General features: G+C 34.5%; 1 protein-coding gene and 1 pseudogene across 1 annotated transcript; both read right to left on the bottom strand.

Annotated features, from left to right (window-relative positions):
• Positions 1 to 1,121: 1,121 nt before the first annotated feature.
• On the bottom strand, positions 1,122 to 3,522 carry LOC107615135 (protein FAR1-RELATED SEQUENCE 5-like; annotated as a pseudogene).
• Positions 3,523 to 7,002: 3,480 nt separating this feature from the next.
• On the bottom strand, positions 7,003 to 11,451 carry LOC107615134 (LRR receptor-like serine/threonine-protein kinase EFR). Its single transcript, XM_016317243.3, has 2 exons — positions 8,705 to 11,451; positions 7,003 to 7,397 (listed from the first exon to the last, which is right to left on the bottom strand). The coding sequence occupies exons 1-2, from the start codon at positions 11,379 to 11,381 to the stop codon at positions 7,003 to 7,005; spliced, it is 3,072 nt and encodes a 1,023-aa protein (XP_016172729.1). The 5' UTR covers positions 11,382 to 11,451.
• Positions 11,452 to 18,850: the final 7,399 nt, after the last annotated feature.

The raw sequence follows: 18,850 nt of genomic DNA on the forward strand, positions 1-18,850 counted from the left end.
GCCTAGGTGGTCCACATTAAGTGTTGTTCTTTTGCTGGTCCTTATTTTGTTGGCCTATGTGCCGTTGTACGTGGTCCACATCTTGTGTCGTGTGCTGTTGCTTAATTGTTAATGGTTGGCTATCTGGTGGAGCAGTTGTTGACTTGAAATTTATTACAGAAATTTGTTGGTTTGTGTCTCGTATGTTGTTGTTAAATTCCAATGTTTTGGGCCACAAGCACCCAATTGCATGCTAACTGTTCATAATGCCATCATCAATACTTGCCGTTTCATTCTGGTTGACTTCATGCACATTGCATTCATGTTACACATGCCTTTAAGTTCATCTCCTTCTCGTTTTTGGTTTGCCCAGCCAAATGTGCCGCACTTTGGAGACAACATCAGCGATGATGTGATGGTCACTCTCAGAGCAGGGGACATTTCCGTCCGGGCCGTCTACGGCAGATACGGGGCAATAGAAGGTGCAATTGTGGCACCATCAGCGGAGGGTGGGCGGATTTCTTGCGCAAGTGCAACATAACCTGTGGAGAAGCTGGCCAAGTTTGAGATCTTCAGGACCAACCCGGACGTGGAGCTGTTGGTCCAATTTGTTGATTTTGAATGAATCCAACTAGGTTGATGAACAAGTTGACCATGTTATTTTGGATTGCTTTTTCTGATTTGGCAAAAACTTTATGTGTTGTGGTTGTTGATGTGTTACAACTACTAGACTTAACTTTTTGTACATGATACAATCTTATGACGTTTAAGTAAGTACTTTTAAAAATATCAGTGTCCCTTAGATTACTTTAAAATTTCAATTCACACAGCATCATGGATGCTCTAGACTAATTTGCAATTTCAATTTATACAGCACCATGGATGCTCAAGAATAATTTCCAATCTCAATATAGCGCGTTACAAAATAATGTCATATAGCAGCCTGAATATGGTCAATTTGGAAGTATAACAGTCCAAAACAGAGTTTTCTATAGCTAGCCATTGTTTGTCCAAGCATACAACATCACGCATGATCTTATAAGAAACTAAAACACCTGCTGCATCACCTAACCTTTGCCTAATATGAAGACCCACATTCCCACTGGATTGAGCTATGAGCGCACTAACCACAGGAATGGTTACTAAATTGTGCCCTGTGAATCATAGCCCTCGTCCAAGGCAAGGTCCACTGCATCGTCCCATGCCAGCTACAATGATACATTCAGTTAGCCATGAACTAGGAATCGATGAATGGTCAATACATTAAATGAAAAGGACGACTAAACGAATTTGTTGACAAAGTGTTACCTCCTCCTCCTCGGACAAGTCCTCCATTGTGCCAGTTTCACCTTCGCCCTCACCACCAAAGTATGATGCACCCTTTTGTGTATTCATTCTGCTGTTGGGATTTAAGTGGCAGGATACTCGATTATGCCCTGTCTGACGACAAAGACCGCACCTCTTCACCCCCTTCAGCATTTCCTTTCTTTGCCTCTTTTGACACCGCACCAACTCTGGATCATTCACACAGCCCTCTAGTGTTGAAGCTTCCCCAACTTCATTCAGACCACCTGCATCACCAGAATCCTGAATCTCTTTCAGCCGCGCTATCTCATGAAGAACTTTATCCGTCATTTCAGCAAATTCAGCTTCGTGACGACATGCAAGAACACATATTTCCCTGCATAGATCATTCAATATCCAATTGCGGCAGGTGATCGTTGAATCCCAGCAAAACGGACCTTTCTCCACAAAGGCCCTTACTTTCGAGCGAGTACTCTTGGACCAACGATCCAGAACAAGACTGTCTGGTATGTCAGTCATCTCCAAATGTACCAGCACTGCTACAATGTGATCACACGGTATACCAAGGGACTCCATTCGCAAGCAAGAGCACTTGAAACTGTTACTGTCACCATAGTGACACACTTGTCACTCCCTACGCGCATTAGCTGACCTAGACAAAGTGAATGTATCAGAAGTCTGGCTCCATGTGTGTGTTCGTACCTTCAGTGTGCAAGCGCGGAAAAGCATGGGCCTGAAGTTGAAGAAAATTGCCCTTGTGAGCTTCTTTGCAGCTGACCTCTCCAAATCAAGAAATGGACTCTGTAGCACTGGTTCCCTAACCACGGATAACAGATCAGAGTGTGCTTCCCTGGACCTCATTTGGGATATGCAACGCATAAATTGCTCAAAAAAGTCTCTCAAGTTATGGCAAGACTGGACAAATTTACCCAGCATTGAGTGCAATCCTTCACACCTTGACGTTGTACGAAAACCCCCAAAGAAGTTGTCCCTTATTTGTGCAATTGCCCACATCCTTCTCCTAGAGTAAAGGTCAGAAACCCATTGATTATCTGACAGACCAAGCGCATCCACCATATAATGCCAATGATCTTCAAACTCCCACACGTCATAATCGAACATCATGCATTTCTTAAATTCAGAAGTAAATCTGGGGTTGCTTAGGTTAGAAGTGGCATTTCTCAGCAGATGCCATGCACACAAATGGTGATAGGCCCCAGGAAACACCACTTTGATTGCCTTTTTCATCGCTCCATGACCATCTGTTATCACACACCCAGGTGCTTTACCCTTCAGGGCGTCCAGGAACTGTTGCAACAACCAGGTGTAAGTCTGCTCATTCTCATTTGCAACTAGCGCAGCCGCAAACACAATTGTTTGGTTATGGTGATTCACTCCAGAAAACATAACCAGTGGACACATATACTTATTCTTCCGATATGTCGCATCAAATGCGACGACATCCCCAAACAAACCATAATCCAGCTGACTGCAATTATCCGACCAAAATAGGTGCACCAAACGACCCTTTTTGTCCGCCAAATAACGCACAAACATTCCAATATTGGCCTGCACCGTTGATTCTAGGAACTTAAGGCAAGCCATCGCGTCCCCGCCAATGAGCCTCTGTTGCTTCCCTATCTGGTTATACATATCCCTCTTTAGAAACGGAAGGTTTTGGAATTTCCCGGAAGTTTGCACAAAAGATGAATAAATCTGTGGCGTTTTAATCCCAACTCTAAGCATCATGTTCATTTGTTCTAAGGCGGCTGCATCCATTTTCCTATGGCCCGGTAGCATGAAAGTCAGTCTATCATCCAGCAACTCGTGGTTGTGAACGTCCTGAAAGTGTGATATTATCCATCTACCACTTTCGGAGTGCACGTGGACGCGCATCTCTGCCTCACAGCCGCATCTGGTCTCCGCCTTCGGCTCACGTTTTCGTTGTGTGCCGTCGTTAACGGACCCCATTCCTCTGAACCCCTACCGGAAACATACAAATTCTTGTTGAGTAACCTCATTCCTCACATTTCGCCGAATCTTATTCTTCCTCACAGCGAAACCATTCATCTTTGCATACAAACTGTAAAACAAGAATGCCACCGATCGATCCGGAAAATGACACATCAGAATCTCCTTTGCAGTGATTTGCTTGAAATTTATACACCCCAACTCTGCAATACCGTCCACTGCTCTCTCCTCCCAGTTGTCAAAGAAGCTTTCCCCGAAATTCTCCTCTGCATCCAACTCCACCCCTAATTTCCCATCCTCAACGTCGTCACCGAATTTGTCACCACCAGGACCGAAGGCATCGCTTCCATCGCCTCCCTCTTCTTCAGCAGACAATGGCCGGTAACATTCGTCCGCCGCAGATTCTCCCTCCATGCAGTCCTGCGCAAAAATGGCGTTCACGGATTAACATCTTTTTACATCAGCCATAATACTCTGTAACAAAAAATTGTCGAAACACTACCGTGCTCTGTCCTACCTTGTTTGCCACCCAGAAAATAGACCATGAAACAATATTACCGCCCACACCCTAAATCCCTTAAATCCAGGGCTTCGCCGTCATTTGAGATGATGGTTTATGGCAGTCGCTCTTCATCTCCTCGCTCTACCAAATGGGCTAAAACTCAGTCAACAGCCCATTCATACAAGGGGAGTTCGAATGGAAAAATGTATAAATTGAGGGGTGATAACACTATATACAGAACTATATAGGCAATGTTGTAAATAACAAAAAGACCTGCCACCAAAGCAGAAACTTGTGTCAGAGGTGACAGGTGCATCAATCTCCTCATTTGGACCGGTGCATGCTATAACTCACCTTATTTTTGGACTACCAACAGCCTGACCCATATAAAATCCATATTTTTTATGTCAAAATCTCTCAAAGGTTCCTGCAGTAAACCACACATTGTTACCGCACTTACAATAACTTCCAGATTTGTCTAAAATTTCATACACTTATTGGATACACTAACCACTCTACATGTGTCGTATGGCTATTGCACAGTCAAATACAAGCCATCCTTAGGCTTAGCCACCTATCTCCATGCCACCATAGAACCCACATATATAATGGTTATTATAAATTATATATTATAACTTTTTTTAAGTATACTTCAAATTAATATTTGATTTCTAAATTATTGTAGAGCACAATAAATTATATATATGTTAAATTAAATGGTTGATTTTTAATTTTGAGGTATTGTCATGTGATATTATGTCAATAAAAATAAGATTTAATTATTCTGCAGGTTTCTTTAATTTTACTAAATTTTTAATTAGATCTCTATACTTTTTTTTTTCAATTGGGTCCCTGTATGTTAAATTTTTTTTTCAATTGAGTCCCTGTTAATGTTTAACGTCACAAAAAATGTTAATAAATTATAAAATGACTTAATTATCCCTGTTTTCTACCAATAAACACTCCATGTTTCTAACTTATCTGAAATTTCTCTTCTTTTTCGTTTTTTCATTTCCAGTTTTCATCTTCCACAAATTTATGGCTCAAAGTCAAGGAACTTCTTTCAATAAAAAGCTCAATTAATTATTAATTTGAATTTTTTTTATTTCAGTTTTGTACTTAGATATATTTAGTGTTTAATTTGTACAAAAAAATTCTTTCACTGGTTTATTTTCCTGTTAAAAAAAATTTGCATCATCATCGGCATGGCATCGTTCACAGTTCATATGCGAACCAAAACCAATCAAACAGCAAAACCACCCAAACCATAAAAAGTTTCAAATCCTAGCACCCAATTTGAAATCCACAACTTCAACTACACCAATTGATATCCGGCTATCACTAATCCAGAAACAAAATACCTGAAACTGTTCACTACTATCTTATACCTAACAGCCATCAACCATCACTCAAACACCAACAGATCCTCAACCTTCATAAAAAAACAGAAGCAGATTTGAAAAAAAAAAATAGAACAGTTTTTTTTGTAGTAAATAAATCAATTCTTGATAAAAAAAAATGTGTTGACAAAAAAAAATCTTTTTTTTTTCACTGAGACAGAACCTCCATCAGCGGTGTCGTCTGTCTTTCTGCTCCGATCTCTCTTTACCGAACTCTTTTTCTGCATGCAGCAGCACCACGGCCCTTCTCTCACTTCTTTGCACCGCTCCTCTGACTTCTTGCTCTTAATACCACTCACCGCTGCCATTCTTCTTCTTCTTAGCCACTTCAACCACCATCACCATCGTCTCTTTCTCTTTCTGAAAAAATAAATAATAAATAAAAGAATTTACTGAGTTTTAAAAAAAAGAACAAAATAAAATTTACTCTGTGACCAGAAGCTTGCATGCACAGCCGGCGTTGTCTCTGATTTCTTGTTCTTCATCTATGCTGTTCGCCAGAAACAGAAAATCTGCCTTCTTCTTCGTCACCTCTTCTTTCTTCTCATTGTCATCCTCTGGAACTCTGGATCGTCACTGTCACCATCACTGACGAGCTCCTCCTTACTCCTCGCCAGTGATCTAAGACTCTGCCGCCATCTCTGTCTCTTTCACCGGCGAAGTCTTCTTCTCAATGGCCGGTGACATCTCTCTTCTTTGGGATAAAATGAAAGGGGTGCTTTGGGTATTTTGAAAAATACATATTTGTTCAGCTAGCCACTCCAACCAAATGACAAGAATATTCGTTTTTAGCCAAAAATATTCGGTTATCTTAAACGTTATACTCACGGCAGGGACTTAATTGAAAAAAAAAAATAACGTACAGGGACCCAATTGAAAAGAAAAAAAGTATAAGGACCTAATTAAAAATTCGGTGAAACTGTAGGAACCTGCAGAGTAATTAAACCTAAAAATAACTACTTTTATATTCATCGCTTGAATGGTCATCTAAAAAAACATATTTAATTGAAAGACGGTATAATATATTTTAGGATCCCGCTAGGGAGACAACGGATTATTTGTACAATGTGTACAATGGGCTATTGAGTTACAAAATGAACATCTCCCATACCTAGAATAACCATCCGAGTACTAGCGATAATAAACATCTTCCCAAAAGCTTAAACTGATTTTGGGGTTCACCAAGCCTCAAACTCTTGACCTTTCGAATCTAGCACTCTAATACCATGCATGATACCACTCATCCCAAAAGCTTCAGCTGATGGGAAAAAGTAACACTAATGATTATATCTCTAATACTCTCTAAACTTTCATTGTACACATTGTATAAATATTCCATTGGTTCCCAATACTTTCCCTATATTTTATTCTATTAATGTATCAAAAATAAACTAGCTCAATGTTATATTATTTAAAATTTTAACATGTTGAAATATTTCACCACTCAAATTTTATATTATGATATTAAATGTTATAATTAATATTGATGTATTGAATAAGTGATGCTAAATATTTATCGAACAACTAATGCAAATAATAATCAAATAAGTAATTTTATTTTTTTTATCATCACGTAAATTTATAAAAGTATAAAATTGTATGTCCAAATCTAATACTAAAAAGATATGTCTTGTAACCTGTATTTATTTATATTTATATTTATATTTATATTTTTGGGACTTATCCCTTCTAGACTTGAATCATTTTTCATAAATTGAAATTAAAAAAAAAACTACAAGTTTTTTTTAAAATATACAAGTTTTTCCAAAATAAGTTGTAAATTTGTATAGATTAATTTATCCAATACAAAATTCTTTAAGGATGATTATATGATCTAACATTCATTTATATTTCACCATGAAGAAATGCACTTCTAGAAAGATTGAGCTCCCTAATAACATCCTTGATGTTCATTCTTTCATTGGGAGATTCCATTGAACAAGCAAGTGCAATTCTTGTTAGAGAAAACACACAAGTCTCTTCTTTTGGAAGAATGATGATCACATTCTCTATAATGCTTTCTTCCTCAGTGGATCTTCGTTGTATTTGATTTGTGAAGAGAGTTGAGTCCACAATCTCTAGCAGGTTGTTTGAATATGCCATGTTCACATAATGATGTAGATTTTCTCCATCTTTAAACATTTCTTCTGTTGGTCTCTTTCCACTTAACATTTCCAATGCTAAAATTCCAAAAGAATATGTGTCACCTTGCATTGACGCCTGAGAACCTATTCCATACTCTGTAATAGTTCATATAGTATATTATTAATAGGGTTTAGTTAATATATGTCTTAAGGGTGCATGATAAATTTATGGGTTATGTTACGTGTACACTAAAATCAGCTACTAAAATCAGTCATCAATATAAAATACATGTTGCAATATAAATACATATTAAAAATAAATTAAATCACACATATATTTATATATAAATACATTGATGATTGATTTTAGTGGCTGATTTTAATATACAAAAAACATTTTCTTAATCTTACCATTAGTAAAAATTTTTAAATGTTTTCATTTAAGGAATACAAAACAAATATATTGAAAACTTAATTTTTTTAGGGTGTGTTTGATTTACGTTTTTATTTTTTGTTTTTATTTTCAATATTTTCTATTTTTTTTAATATTGTAAAGAAAAAAGTGAAAACAGACTGTTTTCATTTTTCCTTTATAAAATTTAAAAAATAAAAAACACTAAAAATAAAAATACAAACTAAACATACCATTATATTTTTAATAATTTATTTTTATTTTATAGCCTTAACATATGTACTTAGAATACATGATAAATAAACCTTTATTAATATTTCAATAGAAATGTTAAAAGTTACATAAAACATCTTGAACGCAAACATAAGGAAAAAGTGCCGGAGTATAATGCATTAAATAAACCATCAAAGAATTTTTTTTATCACAGATTTTAGTATTTAATAACTTATAGTTTGGTTATTCTATAATTTCTATAGTTTTATCACAATTTTAATTAAATTTTATAGTTAAAATTTGTATTTAGATCTTTATTAGTTATTATTTTTTAGAAAAAATACAATAATTCTATAATATTAGCTTTCAGAATATTCTATAATTTCTCTACATCAAATACAAAAATCAATGTTCTAAAAAAATATATTTCTTAACAAACTTTTAAGCTATAACACCTAATTAAAATTTTTTATCTAATTCATAGACTCAATTGCAAACTTTTAAATTATAAAAATCTAATTAAAAATTTTAAACTACAAAGACCAGAAGAATAATCAAGTTATTATTTAATTGTTCAATCAGTCTCCAAAAAATTTATTTCAACAAATTAATTAGTCCATATCATATTGCTATTTACGTGAAAAAATTTTTTTATCATCTCTATTATGGTTGAGATTAATTTATCTAATTTTTTTTTACCAAAATTTGAGATAGAATCGATTTGTCAAATAAATTAAAAGGTTAAAAACTGATTTAATAATTAAAACTACTTAAAAACTAAACTCTAACTATAGATAAAAAAAAAAAAAAAAAAAAAAAAAAAAAAAAAAAAACATACCTGGAGGAGAATATCCAATGGTTCCCTTTAACCCAATGGTGCTAGATTGCTGATTAGAATCTGTGAGAAGCCTTGCTAACCCAAAATCAGTCACGTGACCAACCATGTGATCATCAAGGAGCACATTGCTTGGCTTTAAATCACAGTGAATGATTGGTTGCTCGCATTCATAGTGAAGATAATGTAATGCATTTGCCACATCAATTAGAATGTTCAATCTTTGAGCAAGCTCCAATGGATCTGATTGATCTTCAATGCTTTCACCACAAGGTTGCAACCACTTTTCTAAGCTTCCATTAGCCATGTACTCAAACACCAATGCTTTGAAATCATTGCCTTTGAAATCAATGCTTGAGCAACAAGTTAAAATCTTTGCAAGATTTCTATGCCTCATAAACTTCAGTGCATTACATTCAGCAATGAAACTCTTGTTGGCTTCATTCGTTTCCATGTTCATTACCTTTATAGCAACAAACTTCTGTTCAGATTGTAGAAATCCCTTGTAGACAGAACCAAAGCTTCCAAATCCAATCAAGTTGTTAGTGGAAAACCCCTCTGTTGCATGGTGTAGAAGTTTGTATGACACCATAGGAAGCTGGAATATTGATGACTTGGAAGATGATAAAAATGATGGTCTTTTTCTCTTCTTGATCCAATAACACAAGACAGGAGTTGAAAATAACAGAAAGCAAACAATCACACAAATGATGATTACTACTTGCTTCAAATTATGGTGCTTGTTTCTTCTTAACACAATAGTAGCAGGGCATGCTGCTAGATTCAACTCTGATATACCACCACAAAGATGATTATGATCACCGGCTATTGATATTGCGCTCGCGTTCTTGAAAACACCCTCTATTGGTACCTTGCCCTCCAAGTTATTGAAAGAAAGATTCAAGTATGTTAGAAATGAAAGGCTTTGCAAATCTGTTGGAATTGTTCCAAACAAATTGTTTAGTGAGAGATCCAAATGAGTAAGTCCTTTCAATGAAGCTATTGATGAAGGTATCACTCCATTGAAGGAATTCCCATGTAAATCCAGATACTCCATGCTTTTGCACTCGCCAATCGTCTCCGGAATCTCCCCGGAGAGATAGTTATGGGAGATATCTAAAGTGTCAAGGCTTGAAAGGGATCCCACTTCAACAGATAGATTGCCATTGAATGAGTTATGAGATAAGTTCAAAAATATTGACAAGGAAGGAAGTCCAAAAATCTGCTGAGGTATCTCACCAGTAAAATTGTTTCTAGAAAAGTCTAGAATCTGCAATTTTTGCCAGTTTGCAATAATGGGTGGAAATTTTCCTTCCAACATATTGTTTGAAATATTTATTTCAACCAATTGAGTGAGATTTCCCAAGGAGGGAGGTATCTCACCTAAAAGGTGGTTTTGCCCCACATCTAGAGATTGCATCTTATGAAACTTTCCAAAAGAATTTGGAACATTCCCACTAAAGTGGTTGTCACCCAAATACAAAGAAATTAAATTTATGTTATTTCCTATTGTTTCAGGAATAGTTCCATGTATGTGATTAACAAAGAGACTTATTTCAATGAGTTGGGTGGACAAATTGCCTATTGAGATGGGTAAAATACCCCCCAACTTGTTGGAACCAAGAACCAAGTTTTCCAATTCGGTGCAATTAACCAAAGATGTTATAAAGTCCAAATCACCATCTGAACCACTGCCAAGATTGTTGTCATTTAAGTTTAGCCAGGTAAGATGTTGCAATTTTTCAAGAGATGGAACTTGTCCAACAAAGTTGTTTAAACCAATATCAAATATTTGAAGCAAAGATGCATTTGCAATTGAAGTTGGGATTGGACCTGAAATTTGGTTCATTCCAATTTCAAACATTTGCAAATTCGAGAGGGCGGAGAACATGCCGGCCGGAAGCGAGCCGTGAAATTGGTTCTCCGCGGCTGAGAAGAAAGCAAGAGATGTCATATTGCAAAATGAAGAAGGAAGCATACCAGAAAGCCTGTTTGTAAGTATCACTAACATGGACAACTTTCTCAGTTGTCCCAATTCTTCAGGTAACTTTCCCTCCAAGTTATTAACTGCTATGGAAAAGACATCAAGGGAAGAGATATTTCCTATGGAGGGTGGAATTTTCCCACCAAAATTGTTTTTAAAAAGACTCAACTTTTCTAATTTCTTAAGAGAACCAACCTCAATTGGTATTTTTCCATGAAAACTATTTGCTGAAAAATTTAAGTATCTTAGTTTAGAGCAATTAGTTAAACTAATAGGAAACTCCCCTGTCAAATTGTTGTTTGAAAGGTTGAGTTTCCTTAGTCTAAACAAACGGCCCAACTCTCTTGGAATTTCTCCATAAAATTTGTTGCTAAGAAGGTTGAGAATTCTCAAGAAAGAAAGGTTGACAATATAAGGAGATATGGTCCCACTCAAATGATACTCTTTAAGGTTCAACATCACAACTCTTTGATGTTTGATGCCACATGTGACTCCACCCCAGCTGCAAAAATGGTTAGAAGTATTCCATGACATCAAAATTCCATAAGGGTCACTTGATATTGATTTTTTAATTTGAAGTAATGTCATAAAATCGGTCTCATTTCCTAAGGTGGTGGTAGCGGCGGTTATTGTCGGGTGAATCAATGGCAATGTTACACAAAAAAGAAAGATGGTTGTCAAGGTAGAAAAAAGCATTGTTGGGTTGGAGAAAGAAAGGCAAAAGGACCTATAACTCTATGAGTATATGAATGTTTATGCCAATGGAAAAATGTGATAGTGCTTTATGGATTAAAATATTGGAGTGCTACTATATATACTTCTAAAGTTTGTGGAATTCTTTGCCCCCTACCCCACCCTGTTCTCATTGCTTAGCTAGTTAACGTTTATTTTGGTTTCTATATATACTCGCAAAAGTTATTTAGATTTTCATATTGCTTGAGAAATTAAATAAAAATTAATATTTTAAAACACTAACTTAACTAGGATTTTTTTAATAAATAAAATAAATTAATTGTTTACCAATATGTATTTTTTAAAAATATTTATATGTTCTCTTTTTATTTATTTTATTTGTACTGCAAATGAGAGAAATAAAAAAAGAAAAATGTAAATATTTTTTTAAAAAAATCACATGTTGGTAAATAATCAATTTATATTATTTATTTAAAAAAATCTAACTTAACTATGTCAAAAGATTAACTTTGTTGATAGCTTACCAAAAACTATTTAATTGTTGTAAAATAAATAAATAAATAAGGAAGAGAAATAAATATAAAATATAAAAATATAAATATGCTCTTATCTTACTATATTTAATTTATCTATTTTTTAATAGTATAAATATTATAGCTTAAAACCACAGAGAGATAAAGAGAGAGAGTTTATTTGCGGAGAAGAATATTATAGTAAAAAAGAGAGAGAGTGGAATGTTTTATTGCTGTGTAAAATGTCTCTACCATACCCCCTATTTATACATGCATGGGGTCTTTATTTTCAACATGCATTTAAGTCAATTTTCTCTTGAGAATGGACATCCACGTTGATCCTTATCACAACACTCCCCCTTGGATATCCATTTAGGATTATTGCCTCGTTAAAACCTTACTAAAGAAAAACCCAGTGGGAAAAAACCTTAGTGAAGGAAAAAGAGTACAATATCCTTTAGTGATGTGGACTGCCTCATTAAAAACCTTGTCAAGAAAAACCCAATGGGAAAAAACCTGACCAAGAAAAAAAGAGTACAGTCTCCCCCTCTTGCCGACATCAAATCAGTACAGTCTCCTCCTCTTGCCGACATCTTTAATGTCTCGAAATCGGCGCATCCCAATCTCATGTACCAATCTTTCAAAGGAGGATTTTGGGAGTGACTTTGTAAATAAATCTGCCAGATTATCACTTGAGCGGATCTGTTGGATATCAATTGTTCCTTGATTTTGAAGATCATGAGTGAAGAAGAATTTGGGAGAAATATGCTTTGTTCTATCACCTTTGATGTATCCGCCTTTAAGTTGAGCAATGCATGCTGTATTATCTTCAAACAGGACAGTTGGAGCTATCTTATGATCAATCAGTCCACATGATGATAGAATATATTGGATCAGACTCCGGAGCCAAAAACACTCGCGACTTGCTTCATGAATCGCAAGTATTTCGGCATGATTAGAGGATGTTGCAGCAATCGTCTGTTTCGTGGACCTCCATGATATAGCTGTACCACTATATGTGAATAGGTATCCTGTTTGAGATCTCCCTTGATGTGGATCAGACAAGTATCCAGCATTTGCATAGCCAACTAATTGTGACTTGGATCCATAGGGATAAAACAATCCCATATCAACCGTTCCATGAAGATATCGAAATATTTGTTTGATTCCACTCCAATTTCTTCTGGTTGGAGAGGAACTATATCTTGCTAGTAGGTTCACAGCAAATGATATATCGGGTCATGTATTATTAGCAAGATACATTAGCGCTCCAATGGCACTAAGATATGGTACTTCTGGACCAAGGATATCTTCATTTTCTTCTTTAGGACGGAATTGATCCTTTTTCACATCTAAAGATCTTACGATCATTGGGGTACTTAATGGATGTGACTTATCCATGTAAAATCTTTTCAAGATATTTTCTGTGTATGTTGTTTGATGAATAAAGATCCCATTTTTTATATGCTCGATCTGCATGCCGAGACAAAATTTAGTTCTTCCAAGATCTTTCATCTCAAACTCTTCTTTTAGAGTTTTTATAATTGTTGGAATCTCTTCAGGAGTCCCAATCATATTTAAATCATCAACGTACACAGCAATTATAATGAATCCAGATGCAGATTTCTTTATGAAAACACATGGGCAGATATCATCATTCTTAAATCCGTTTTTGGCCAGATACTCAATAAGACGATTATACCACATTCGTCCAGATTGCTTTAGACCATATAAAGATCTTTGCAATTTGACTGAGTATAACCCCTGTGAATATTCATTGGATGGTTTAGATATCTTTAGTCCTTCAGGGACTTTCATATAGATATTCCGATCTAATGAGCCGTATAAATAGGCTGTTACTACATCCATTAAATGCATATGCAGTTTATGATATGCACATAAACTGACCAAATAACGCAATGTTATCGCATCCACTACAGGGGAATACGTTTCTTCATAATCTATACTGGGCCTTTGTGAAAAACCTTGTGCCACAAGTCGGGTTTTATGGCGCACAACTTCATTTTTCTCATTTCGTTTTCTCACAAATACCCATCGGTATCCAACAGGTTTTACATCTTCTGGTGTACGGACTACAGGTCTAAAGACTTCACCTTTTGCAAGTGAGTCTAACTCAGCCTTCATGATTTCTTTCCATTTTGGCCAATCATTCCTTTGCCGACATTCCTTTGTCGACATTCTTTGACTGATCTTAGCTCAAGATCCTTACTTTCATGCATGATATTTAATGCCACATTATATGCAAATATTTTATTGACAATTATCTTATTTCAGTCCCATTTCTCTCCTATAAAGATATAATTTATCGAGATCTCATTATTTTCACAATTTTCAGGTACCTGAACGTCTTCTGGCGTTAACATTATATCAGAATTTTGGACAACTGCAAGTGTCTCTACTATGTCTTTTTCAACAGGAATAGTATTTACCTCTTTTCGCTTTCGAGGATTTTTATCTTTGGAACCGACAGGCCTGCCACGCTTCTGGCGTGTATTTGCTTCAGTGGCTATTTGTCCGACTGGGACATCAATTCGAATTGGGGCATTTTCTGCCCTGCCACGCTTCTGGCATGAATTTGCTTCAGTGGCAACTTGTCCTACTGGGACATCAATTCGAATTGGGGTATTTTTCGCTGGTATATAAGATTTGGTTATCCTCTTTGTATCGAAAAATGCATCAGGCAATTCATTTGCTATTCTTTACAAATGTATAATCTTTTGAACTTCTAGTTCACATTGCCCTGATCGAGGATCTAAATGCATCAAGGATGATGCATTCCAATTAAGTTCTTTTTCAGGAAGTTTATTCTCTCTCCCTAATGTTGGAAATTTTGATTCATCAAAATGACAATTCGCAAACTGGGCTTTAAATACATCTCTAGTTTGTATCTCAAGATACCTCACTATAGAGGGAGAATCATATCCAAAATATATCCCCAATTTTCTTTGGGGTCCCATTTTGGTGCGATTAGGTGATGCAATGGAAACATATATCGCACACCCAAATATTCTTAAATGAAAAACATTTGGCTGCTGGCCAAAAGCTAATTGCATAGGAGAGAACTGATGGTAACTTGTTGGCCTCAAACGAATAAGTGCTGCGGCATGTAAAATAGCATGCCCCAAACCGAGGTTGAGAGATTTGTTCTCATAAGTAAGGGTCTAGCAATTAATTGGAGGCGTTTAATACGTGATTCTGCTAACCCATTTTGTGTGTGAACATAAGCTACTGGATGTTCAACACTTATTCCATTAGCCATACAATAAGCATCAAAAGCTTGGGAAGTAAATTCACCAGCATTATCAAGACGAATTGCTTTGATTGGATTTTCTAAAAATTGTTCTTTTAATCGAATAATTTGAGTCAGTAATCTCGCAAACGCCAGGTTGCGAGAAGATAATAAGCACACATGTGACCATCTCGAAGATGCGTCTATCAGGACCATAAAATATCTAAAAGATCCACATGGTGGATGAATGGGTCCACATATATCACCTTAAATTCTTTCTAGGAATTCAGGGGACTCAAATCCAATCTTTACTGGTGATGGCTTTAAAATTAACTTCCCTTGAGAACATGCAGCACAACAAAATTTACTAGATTTAAGAATCTTCTGGTTCTTTAGTGAATGTCCATGAGAGTACAACAAATTTACTAGATTTAAGAATCTTCTGGTTCTTTAGTGAATGTCCATGAGAGTTTTCAATAATTCTCCTCATCATGGTTGTTCTTGGATGACCCAATCTATCATGCCAAGTTATGAATTCATTTGGGCTAGTAAACTTCTGGTTTACAATGGCATGTGATTCAATTGCACTAATCTTGGTATAATACAATCCAGATGAAAGTGAGGGTAACTTTTCTAATATAACTTTCTTATTTGAATCATGAGTTGTGATACATAAGTACTCATGATTTCCCTCATTCATAGTCTCAATATGATATTCATTTCGGCGAATATCTTTGAAACTCAACAAGTTCCTCAGGGACTTGGTAGATAATAGTGCATTATTTATTATAAATTTTGTTCCTCCAGGAAACAAAATTATAGCTCTTCCGGAGCCTTCTATCACATTGCCTGAGTCAATAATAGTATTAACATATTCATCTTTTGGCAGAAGATGGGTAAAATATATATCACTTTTAAGAATAGTGTACGAACTTGTACTATCCGCAAGGCAAATATCTTCAGGATATGTCCTTGCCATTTTTCTTCAAAGACAAATAATAATAATAATAAAATGAGTAGAAGTACATACACAGTAAAATTATTAACATTAATACTTAACAAACACACATATTAAACTATTCCATCATTGATCAAATAGCCAATATTTCCTTCAGATTCTCTAAGAAATTAGATACATCAGAATGAGTGGTGAAATTTTCATAATTTGAAACAAAATTTGTTTCATTTTCTTTGTCATCCTTTTTCAAGGATGCTTAATAAAGATCAACAAGGTGCCTTGGGGTACGACAGGTACGTGACCAATGGCCCTTTCCACCACAACGGAAGCATTTATCCTCAATTGATATACTTTGCCCATTATTTCTTTTTTTTTAATCCCACTTCTGATGAGATCTTTCTTGTGAACATAATTTCTTTTCCTTCCATAATTTTTATTGTTATCAAAATCTTTCCATTTACCTCTTCTGGGGTTAATTGCCGCATTTACTTCAGGAAATGGGGCGGCGCCAACTGGGCGCACTTCATGATTCCTTAAAAGTAACTCATTGTTGCGTTCAGCAACAAGAAAGCAAGAAATTAATTCAGAATATTTTTAAATTCTTTTTCTCGATACTGCTGCTGTAGGAGCACATTCGAGACATGGAAGATCAAGAAAGTTTTTCCTAACATATCGGGCTTGAGGAAGTATCACATGATTGTACCTTTCTTCAAAGTCTTTCCACAGATCTGCAAGATCTTTTAATGTGGGATATTCATTTTTCAATCATTCGTCAAGATGACGATAAAGGAGAATCATGGCCTTGACTTTTATCCTTCCGCAATGTATTATTTTCAACCTCAATGGTATCTTTAAGATCCATTGAATCAAGATGGATTTCAACATCTATATCCATGATAAATAATTATTTTCAGATATATCAAAAGCATTATATTCAAGATGAAAGAGTTTCGACATAATAAAAATTTGTTACCTGGAGTCTTCCTAAAATTTGATCAGAGTCTCGTGCTGATAACATGTTGTAAAATAAATAAATAAATAAATAAGGATGAGAAATAAATATAAAATATAGAAATATAAATATGCTCTTATCTCACTATAATATAAGTAATTTATCTATTTTCTAATAGTATAAATATTATAGCTTAAAACCACAGAGAGATAAAGAGAGAGAGAAAGAGTTTATTTGCGGAGAAGAATATTATAGTAAAAAAGAGAGAGAGAGTGAAATGTTTTATTGCTGTGTAAAATGTGTCTACCATACCCCTATTTATTTATACATGCATGAGATCTTTATTTTCAACATGCATTTAAGTCCATTTTCTCTTGAGAATGGACATCCACATTAATCCTTATCACAACATTAATGATATTCTCTTCTCATAATAAAGATCTTTTTTAGTTCTATTTTTACATCAAATTAATTGTCTTTTTAATTTCAATAACCCATTTATCTTTTTTCTACTTTTTATACCCTTCAAATATTATTTATTAAGTAATGGAAATTGTTAATAACAGAATAAATGTGTTGTGAACCTGTGATTGATAAAATGTATTTTTGCATTTTTTTTTTCAAATTTATAGATGTTAAATGAATAATAATAATAATAATAATAATAATAATAATAATAATAATAATAATAATAATAATAATAATAATAAATTTGAAAAAAACATACTATATCAATTAAATAATTCCAGTACATCTATAGAAAACGAAGTGAGCATTAGCTTCTTTTTTTTTTTGGCTTATATAATGATTTGGTTTAAATGATGGTGGGTTAGAGTTAGGGTTAGATTATTGGTATTAAGTATTTCGTTTTTAATATTTATTATTTTCAGGATTTTTTGGAAAAATAAAATAATAAATAATAACAAATAAAAATAAAATTTTATTATTTTTACTTTTTTTTATAAAACCTTCAAAATAAAAGATATTAAAAAATAAAAATAAAATTTTTCTCCGCACCAAACCTATTCTTGATTTCCAAAGATGAAATAATTTTGGTTACTTTAGCGTGTCAAAGGCGCTTTGGAGAATTTTGTTCATCGTTTTTGATGACCGATTGGATCAGTACTTAATGCATGAGACAACAAGCTAGTGATGACAAAAGGAATTTATAATGATCAGTTAATATATACAAAAATACTATTTGTATACTAAAATTAGTCATCAATATATTTATATTTTAGTATATATTTTATACTAATAACAGATTTTAATAATTGATTAATGTACACATAGTATAACTCGAATATATATTGCCAGCCTTGGTTGGAAATACTAGAAAAGAAAGTGATATAAACCACTGTGTAAACTTTAGCCTAATCAGGGGACCCATAATGGGACATTAGACTAACATTAGTGTTCATATTATGTTAAATGAAAATATGGAAGATGTCATTAGCTAAAACCATTTCTTACTATTCTTGACTTCTTTGTAAATTACTTAATATAAGTGGACCATACTTCTCATGCGAATCCAAAAGCGGAAGAAAATTCGAGCATGATGCAGAGTTATTTCTTCTTAGACTTCATGAACGTGCAAGAGACTCCGAAGAAAATCTCTTATTTGTGAGAATGTTTGTGTGTACAACTGTACATATATATTACTTACCAATCACTATTGAGTATTGAGTACTGTTTACGTTTCTTTTTATCTATACTTTGGCTTGTCTTTTTGCCAGATAATATCTATTTACTCTTATTTTCCTATGCAAATAATAAAATTTATTATTAAATTATCATTTC

Source organism: Arachis ipaensis, chromosome B9, assembly GCF_059453495.1.
Source record: "Arachis ipaensis isolate K30076 ecotype BB chromosome B9, ASM5945349v1, whole genome shotgun sequence".
NCBI classification, from domain to species: domain Eukaryota; kingdom Viridiplantae; phylum Streptophyta; class Magnoliopsida; order Fabales; family Fabaceae; genus Arachis; species Arachis ipaensis.

What these genes read in the sequence shown, in the direction of transcription:
- LOC107615134 (XM_016317243.3), bottom strand. Translation starts at nt 11,381, where the DNA reads ATGCTTTTTTCTACCTTGACAACCATCTTTCTTTTTTGTGTAACATTG. An exon ending in CATTGGATATTCTCCTCCAG is followed by an intron (nt 7,398 to 8,704) that starts GTATGTTTTTTT and finishes GAACTATTACAG; the next exon opens with AGTATGGAATAGGTTCTCAG.